The 9,503-nt window shown below is 41.5% G+C and overlaps 1 protein-coding gene across 1 annotated transcript in view; it reads right to left on the bottom strand.

Moving 5' to 3' along the window:
- Positions 1-719: 719 nt before the first annotated feature.
- ATE1 (arginyltransferase 1) overlaps positions 720-9,503 on the bottom strand; it is a 148,742-nt gene continuing 139,958 nt past the window's right edge. The window contains exon 12 of the mRNA XM_011359304.2: positions 720-4,156. Coding sequence (XP_011357606.1) covers positions 3,978-4,156 — 179 coding nt within the window. The 3' untranslated portion in view covers positions 720-3,977. The remainder of the gene's footprint in view (positions 4,157-9,503) is intronic.

Below are 9,503 nucleotides of genomic sequence, written 5' to 3'. Positions count from 1 at the left end.
TACTTAAAAACAAAACATATACATACATGTGGGTAGAAAAAAATTTGAATGGATATAAACCAAAACATGAATAGTAGTAGTAGTGATTGTAAGTGATTTTTATTTTCTTTGGTATGCTTTTCTATATTGCCTAAATGTTCTTTGGTGAACACTGTCCATTTCAAATAAAAACAACAAAGCTATTTCCATTCTAGGGAAAAAAAGTCAGTGGGACTTATAACTAATATTTAAATCACATGGAAAATAGGATTTATTTGATCATAAACCTACCAGGATTCTCTTTACTGTAAAAAGACAAACACCTGTAAATGTATTGCATAAATATGCTGTCAACTATTATAAACAATTAAAGCAACTTTGCTTCATGAGATACTTATGAAAATTTCTCTGTAAACTAAACTTTCTAAGAGAAATTATATTTGAGTTTGTTACTTAAATCGTATTTCAAATCCTTTTGGGTTTGTTCCCTAATTTATCTTGTGAAAATCCAGACTTTTTGCTTAAGGTGAGATTTTACTTTTATTTAGCTCTGAGAAAGGAATCTATCGTGCTTTAAGTAACTAAATGATCTGGAATTCTACTTACTGAAAATTAAGTATTACGATTCATACAGCCAATGTTTTATCTCTGTTTTCCGCAAATTCACTAGAGGTAAGATGTATTCCGGAATTTAAAAGATGAAAACATATGTCTTTTAAGTATTGACCAGCAAGAGCCACTGCAGATAGAAACAGCTTTATTTTTTCCATTTGAGCTCTATCAAATGGACTGCTTAAACAGCACATACAAGAGCAAAAAGTACCACATGCAAACAAACTTGTCTTATAGTCACCGGTTTTCTTTTGGAAAAGAATACAAATTCGAACAACTTCTAATTTAAACATTTCCCAATTGTTTCCATTTTATGTCCCTTTGCTTTAAAGTTAGCATCAATAGACATATTTTAGGTAAGTGGTCATCATATTCTTTCTCATCTTTATTCATAATGAAATAATATAAAGCCTATAAAATCAAACCATATATTGTTCCAAAATCTGAAAAGGTTCATTTACATAATAGACCCCTATATGTTGAGAAACCACACACAATTGATATTATGCAAGTTATAAAAAAAAAATAGAATAAACTGTTTGAAAGTAAACAAACAATAATTTCTTATCTAAATAATTTTAATCAAATGAATATATTTATCTGATAATAGCCTCTCTCTTTTAGAATATAAAAAAGTGCTCAGATTATACTTTTAAAAATAAGATAATGAAATTCTCATCATAACCAAAATAATTTAAATAAAGATGGTAGCATGGGGAATCTCTAGTACATTCTGATCCCCAAGACAGCAAAGTAGGTACAAATTTATTTGAAATCAGAAAACGATTACAGCACTAAGATTATAAATGCAAAGCTTCCAGCCTTGAAAAGATATAAACTGTCTTTGAAAGGTTCTCATGTGTCTTTCTCTAGATGAAAGCCATTAACATAAAGTCAGATTTCTCGGCTAGACTGCTTGTCAACTGACAAAGTCAAGTCACTCTCCTTGATTGTCCTTTTTAACCCACTGTCAATATTCGCTCAATTAGGACTCAGAAGAATAATTTGCCTTTTGAAAAAATTTTGCTTATTGGGATCAGAACAGGACTTTCAAAAACAACAACAACAATGACAACAAAAAACACGTAGAAATAGCAACTGAGCAGGAGAATCTTTGCACCCGGATCTCTGCCGGAGCAGACCGAGAAGCCGCCCTCAGGACGAGCATCACAGCCCCCAGACAGGGATGGTTAATCGTCTTCCTCTGAAGGGACCCTTTACTGAATTCTGCAGAGTTGTGGTAGGATTCGTTTTCTCCTCACTTGAGACTCCAGGGTAGATCTTCACGGCCACCACCCTACATGCTCATCACTGAGACGAAAGGAGGTGTAAGACGCGGCTGACATCAGCCTGGACAACCAAATGTCCAGGGGACCGAGCACTGGCCCCCTTGCCGACTTCAGCAACACCGAGGTTACTCATGACACTTCTGAAATCCTATCTTGAAATTTCTTTCTAATTGCAGATGTCCATAACTGATTGAGAAAACAGAACAGCATGTAGAGCGTAATTCTATTTACATTAAAATTATATATGTGTGTGTGAGTGTGTGAGCGTGTGTGTGAGTGTGTGTGTGCGTGTGTATGGCAATTCTTTCTCTGGTATGGCAGGATTTCAGATTATTTTTACTTTCTTATTTATATTTTTCTTAATGTTTGAAATTGCTCACATTAAACTAAAAAATTAAACTATCTTCATTTTAGAGGGGGAAAGAAAAAAATATTCTACCGATTCTGAAGGCAGTTCCAAATAAGAGTCCATCAAATGCTCTTGAGAGACTATTCTGAAGGACAAAATTCCAGAAGAACGTAAAATCCACGCTATCGGAGAAAATGGCTCTGTTCGCTACTCTAACTCCAGTTAGCAAAGTACCTGCACACGGCAGGGGTTGTACACACGTTCTGAATGAATACGTACAATTTATTTGGATTGGATGTTCCGTTTCTACATGTTTGACTTTTAAAATCATTGTTTTCTAACGTTTTATTTAAGTTCAGTGCATTCAGAAGAAGTTTAAAATCAGCAGTGGAATTAAAACTACTAAGTTTTAGAATATGGTTTTTAAAAAGATCAATCATACAAAATAGACAAATGGGCAAAATGGGGACTGAAAAGGATTCGGTGGCCAAGCAGTTGGCAACAGAGGGCGGGGATCGGCTGAGAAAGAGCACAAGACGATGACCCACCCCTGTCCTTCACCCTGTGCCCAACACCACTCGACCGTAACTGTGAACCAACATGTCTGGTTCTCTCCCTTCCTCCCAGCACAGTGCCGGCCACCCTGACAGCGGTGGACATAGCACATCCGCTGAATGGGCAAAGGACCAAACCAAAGGAAGTGAGAGGGAAAGATGGCCGCTTCTGCTTCAAATGACTAGTGTAGCATCTCTCTCTGACACCCCAATCGGTGGGCCAGAAATGGATTCTTTAGGTCAAAATGATTCCCAATCAAATGTGACTTGTAGTACAGTTATACGAGTAATCAGATATTAACTAATTTTTAATCAATAACCAATGACAGGTGTCCTGAGTTGTAAGGAATAAAGAACTAGTGTACATTTACTTCTGATGAGGATTAGGTGAAGGCAGGAGCCAACATTTTTCTTAAAAAGCTCCATTTCTTAGACTTTTAGAAATAGAACACATGATATAACTAGGATAAACATACTTTATTGTCTAAATTGGGATGCTCAGAGTAAAAGGGAGCAGTAGCAGTAATTATTCTAGGCAAAAAAAAAAAATCATGCCAAGACAGCAGACATGAAGAGCAGAATCGTCCTGGGTAAACAGACACCTGGTGCCAACACATCCTTTTTTTAACATCTGCATTTTCTTTTTCTGAATTCTCTACTGAACTACATAGCATTCGGCAGTAACTTAATATTGAACACCAAGTAAGAGCACAGTTTTGTTCTCTTGAGAAGACATTTTCTAAGTGATGAAATAGACTTTCTACCTTCGTTCCCACACTGAAGGTTTTTTAACATAAACTCATGTTTTAACTGCATTTGAGGAAAGTGTCTTGATTTCTCTAACAGAACAAAATCAGTACGACTGTAATTAAATTACTTAAGATTCACTTATTAATTTTACTTTCCAAAATATTAACAGTAAGAAAAGCTTACCATTTCTTGTTCATAAAACCAACTTCCAAAATGATAAACCCCAATTATAAGGCTCGGTTGTAACATTTTAAAAACCTTTATATTAACCATGAGATGCTCAGAAATACATTGCCACAACGTGTTTTAGAAAAGCCATATAACAGTCAAAATAAAAACTCATAGTCAAACTTGTGGACGGTTCCGGGATCCCCCGAGCGATGCATCTGGACGGTGACTCAGACCATGGCCGGGCGGGGGGCCAGGCAGAGGCAGCGGCGCCTCTCAGCTCCTGAAGAGCAGCATCCGCTCGGCACAGGTCTGCCCCACCAGGCTGGCGTACTGCAGCACGCTGGCCTCCTCGCTCGGGTCTCTGCGCTGTTTCTTATATACCCCGTAAGGCAGTATGGCTTTCTTGTGAAACACCTGCAATCGGTCAGGCTCCTTACTGCGACCTTCGTCCACTGCGGTAACAAAAGACACTGATTAAAAAATAGGCACTCTTTTCATTTTCTAATTTAAAAATACTTATTTGAAATATTAAAATTCTCCATTAAAGTGTCCTCTCTAAAACCGGGAAGCCACAAGCAAAAGAATGAAACCAGACTGGAATCTGACACCGTACGTAAAAGTTAACTCAAAATAGATTTAAGACTTGAATACAAGACCTGAAACAATAAAATACACAGAAGAAAACACAGGCACTGAACTTACAGACCCTGTTCTCAGAGGGGTTTTTGTGAATTTGACCCCAAAGCAAGGGAAGTAAAAGCAAAAATAAATGAATGGGACTACATCAAACAAAAAGCTTCTGCACAGCAAAAGAAACCATCAACGAACCAAAAAGGTAACCAGCGAATGAGAGAAGATATTAGCAAATCCTCTCATAAGAGACTAATACGCAAAATACAGAAAAAACTCATCCAACTCAACAACAAAGGAGCAAACAATCCAATTAAAAAAAGGGCAGAGGACCCGAACAGACGCTTTTCCCAAGAAGACATACAGAAGACGGTCAACAGATACATGAAAAGATACTTGACCTCTCTAGCTATTAGGGAAATGCACATCAAAACACAATGGGATACTACCCTGCACCTGTCAGAATGGCTGTTAGCGATAAGACAAGAAATAACAGGAGCTGGAGAAGAAGATGTAGAGAAAAGGGGGCCCTCCTGCGCTGCTGGCGAGATCGCAAACTGGGGTAGCTACGACGGGAAACAGTACGGAGGCTCCTCAAAAAATTAAGACGAGAGCTGCCACCTGCCCCAGCAATCTCTCTTCTGGGTTATCGACTCCCCAAAACGGAAAACACTTGTTGATAAAGATATATGTACCCCTATGTTCACTGCAGCGCTATTCACGGTAGCCAAGACATGGAAACAGCCTAAGTGTCCTTCAACGGAAGACTGGATATAGGAGATGTGGCACATACATGCACTGGAATATTACTCAGTCATAAAAATGATGAAACATTGCCATTTTCGACAACACTGGATGAATCTTGAGAGTATCATGCCAAGTGAAATAAGTCGGATGCAAAAGGACAAAAACCGTATGATTTCACTGACACATGAAAAATACAACAGAAAACAACAAGCGAACAAAGAAAACAAACAAACTGAGACACAGACGCAGTGTCGCGGTTCTGGAAGGGAAGGGAGGTGGGTGTGAGCAGGGTAAAGAAGGCCAAACATTTGGTGACAGGAGACGACTCTGGATGGTGAGCAACACGACATACAGATGATGCATTACAGAACCATACACCTGAAACGTACATGCTATTAACCAATGTCGCTCCCACAAATATAGTTAAGTAAAAGGCATCCTCTTTGAGTAGGATGTTCACACGAGGCTGAGCGGCATTAAGACTAACTCGAGTATGTTAATTAATAACAAGTGGGACACACAATTTTTTTGGATTTTCTATGAATATAAGGCTTTTATGATTTAAAAAATAGTTGTTTTTTAGGTTGTTGAGGCATTTATCTCTTTGCTAAATCTGGATCTTCTAGAAATGAAAAGGGAACGTGCTAGTTTCCTTTTCTATAAATCAAAAAGATTGTTTTAGATTTCTTGGGGTCCTTCAGCCATAAACTTCTTCTCAAGGTCAGTGGTCAACTCTCCACAATATTCACTATAAGTTAAACACTTTATTGGATGCCCACCTCATGCAAGGCTCTATGATTTAATACTTAGGTTAGATTACATCCCTGACTATTTTGTAAAGAAAGCAACAAATATTAACTGTCTCGTCTTCCTCAGCTGATATGTCATCTCTATCAGATATTCATTAATTAATCAGGATAAATCATCCAAGATCAGTCTGAGAAGAGACAGAAGCAGCACTATACCTGCAAGAGGGGGACAGATCCCATTCGACGGACTCGTCTCAGGTAGCTGACCTCAACTACCTACCTATGAGAGGGCGAGTCAGGCCATTCTAAAACTGACTACATTCTACACCTCTTCAGAAATTTGTAACGGGGGATGCCAGCTGATCATGCACACCTAGCCGCACAAAAGTTAGACACTGTCCGAGAAGACCACGTCCTGCCAGTGAGAGCCCAGGCTGAGAGGCACGGGGGAACGAGAGCGGGGACACCGAGGATGCCGGCCAGAGGGTCCTCGCCTCGCAGAACCGGATTTTCACTTCATCCAGGACGTATTCGCAGGGGGTCAGGTGAAGTACCAAGTGGCAGGAGAGGGGCCCCCCTCAAAGCTGCTGTCCCCGGGCCTGTCTGCCCTCAGCTCCCCTGCCCGCCTTCTGCTCTGCTCTGTGCTGCAGGAGGCCAGGGCTGAGGCAAACAGAAGCCAGGGCGTCTCACCCCAAACCTCCCTTTCTCTTCCCCGGCTCTCTGCTCCTGAAGCTGTCGAGGTTCCAGCTTCCACCAGTGGCCCTGGCCTCTGGACCCACTCTTCTCTGCACTGCGGGGTGGGGGTGGCTTCCTGCTGTGGCTGATCTCTAGGTCACCCTCTGCCTTGCGTGGCTCCCAGCAACACCACTGCCTGTGACCACCAGCCCCCTGCGTTGACTGTTCTCTGCTGTAAATACTCTGGCGTTCCTGGTTGGATACACCAACTTCAAAATATGTACTGTTTCCTGCAAATTAGTTTATCCAGCTGAAGCAGAAAGCAAAGGAATATTGAACATTTACTAGGATGCCACGTCCCTTACCGGGGTAAGCGATGAGTAAAGGAAAACAGGCCAAGCAACCTGGTTCTTGCTGTCAATTTCGAACATTTCATGTCTGCATTGAATGTACTGCAACACAGACAACTATCCCGTCGCATGGCTATCAATGCTACTAGCAGGAAAAGGCAGACCGAGAATGTTGACAGCCTACCACAAACAGAAAGCTACGACCATCCGTGAGAACAGCTAAGGGGAGCTGTGAGAACACTAGCAAAACTGCACAAAATCTAAATCTAAAACCTTGGATGTGTAAAAATTGGAATTTTAAAGTATGTCTATATTTAACTATATAGAAGGATGTTTAACAGTTTAAACCTTTATCTTAAAATATTTTAGGACAGACATCCTTTGGGATTCGAATGAATGGAACATTCTAACACATAAAAACATAAGAGCTGATGTGCCATCATCTTATTTTATCTAGAATGAAATGCCACCCTCTAATTTTTATTGTTTCCTAGTATGACATATAAAAATGAAAATAGAAGATTAGGGGAAAACACACATTGTCTATAATCTATTGTCTATAATAAACTGTTTCAAAGTGTATCCCTCCTCTAGAGTAGGAAACTGTACTGTTTCATTTATTAAACATATAGTTAACCCTTGAACAACTGGGGTTGGGGCACTACCCCCCGCATAGTCAAAAATTCACATAAAACTCTTGACTCCTCCAAAACTTAATAGCCTTCTTTTGACCAGAAGCCTTAAATAACATAAACAGTTAATTATCACATATTTTGTATGTTATATGCATTATATACTGTATTCTTATAATAAAGATAGAAATGTTAAGAAAACCATAAGAGAAAACACATTTACAGTACTGTACTGTATCTATCGATACCATAAGTTTACGCCGTCTGTTTACAAGATGCTTTATGATATCAAACACTGTAGATGTTCTATACGGGTTACTCACCCTGGACATCCAAAATGAAAAGACAATGTGAAAAGAAATTCATATTTAGTTACAGGTATAATGAATCATGCACTGATAACGAAGCTGCAGCATTATGACTGCTTTACGGTGGCCTAGCCCAGGCTATCCACTAACAAATGAATCATTATAAAACCTTTATGGCATAAAGTATTACAGCCGTATTTATAATACGGTATTGAAAACACTGTTACATTTTTTAAAAACCTACTTACCTGTGATGATAGGTTCATACTGCAGCTTTCCCAATTACCAGAGAGAGAGGCACGCATACTATATCGGAATGCAATTCTTTGCAAACAAAATAATAAAACGGTATGGAAACAAGCATATTATTAATTTCACATGAACTGTCACTCACCGCACGCAAGGAGAGGCTATCCACTTCCACACGCGTCTTGCACACGACGAGCACTTGGGCGATGACGACGACGATGACGCAAAAACATCTCATACAGTTCCTGCCACACTGCTGTCAGATTTTCACACAAAGACACACACACACACGACGGCTATGGCACGATTACTCACTGCTCATCAAGTGGCAGTGGGTCATCACGAAGGTCTGCATGCTGAGCGCACTGAGGAGGAGGAGGGCTTGGTCTTGCCGCCCCTGGTGGACGGGGTTGGGGGGAAGGCAGGTGACCCGGGTGAACTTTACAGAAATAGGGTCATTTCTGTCTGATTTCTGTGCTTTTTATGTTTCTACGCAGTGCAGTACCGATCCTTCTTCCACTTTTTGCTTTAATCACAAGCAGTTCTGAACACTCGGACCCTGTCCCCCGTCTGCCAGAGTCTAAGGTCAGCCTCTGCTCCGGCGCCGCCTCTCCCCGATCCTCGTCGCCTGGCACCGGTTCGGAAGCACCAGCCGTCTTCGCCTCCACCGAGGCGCCTTCTATGAATTCCTCCGGTGTGGTGTCTATTAGCTCCTGAATTCCTCCAAGATCCGTATCTTGAAACCTTCCATCCCCTTTTTCTTTTTTGCCTTATCCACTATCTCTTTCGTGATTTCCTTCACTGGCTCTACCATAAATCCTGTGAAGTCGCACACAACATCGGGACCCGGTTTCCTCCAGCAGGGATTTACGGTCGGGGCTTGACGGCTTCCACGGCGATGGCATCTGCAGAGGTGTGCTCCCTCCGGACCTGGTGATGGCATCTGCCATGGTGTGCTCCCTCCAGACCTTCACGATGTTCCATCGGGGTTCCCCTCAAGTGTGCACGGACCTCTCCAGAGCGCCTACCCTGTGTGACGAGCCCTAAAGGTCCTTACGAGCCTGAGCCAGAGGCTACGTTAGAAACACTGTCTCTGGGGGCAACCTTTTGGTGTTGAACTTCCGGGGGTCTGGGCGGCCGGGGGCACCATCTAACATCAGAACTTTAAAAGGCAGCCCCTCACTGGCCAGGTACTCCCTGATTTCAGAAACAAAGCATCAGTGGACCAAATCCGGAGAAAGGATTCTCCCTGTCCAGGCTTCTTGTCGTACGTACTACCAGCGTCTGGCAGGTGGCGGTTATGTTTTCTCTTCAAGGCTCGGGGGCCGGCAGCTTTATCGAGGAGGCCGTCCTGATCACACCCCCGGCTGCATGTGCACAAAACAGCAGAGTGAGACTACCCCTTCCTGCCTTCAAGCCTGGTGCTTGCTTCTCTTCCTTACCAATAAATGTCCTTTGT

The sequence above is a fragment of the Pteropus vampyrus genome, unplaced genomic scaffold (assembly GCF_000151845.1).
Source record: "Pteropus vampyrus isolate Shadow unplaced genomic scaffold, Pvam_2.0 Scaffold46, whole genome shotgun sequence".
NCBI lineage: Eukaryota > Metazoa > Chordata > Mammalia > Chiroptera > Pteropodidae > Pteropus > Pteropus vampyrus.
Note: the sequence above shows the minus strand (reverse complement) of the source record. Positions and strands in the feature narration are given on the sequence as shown.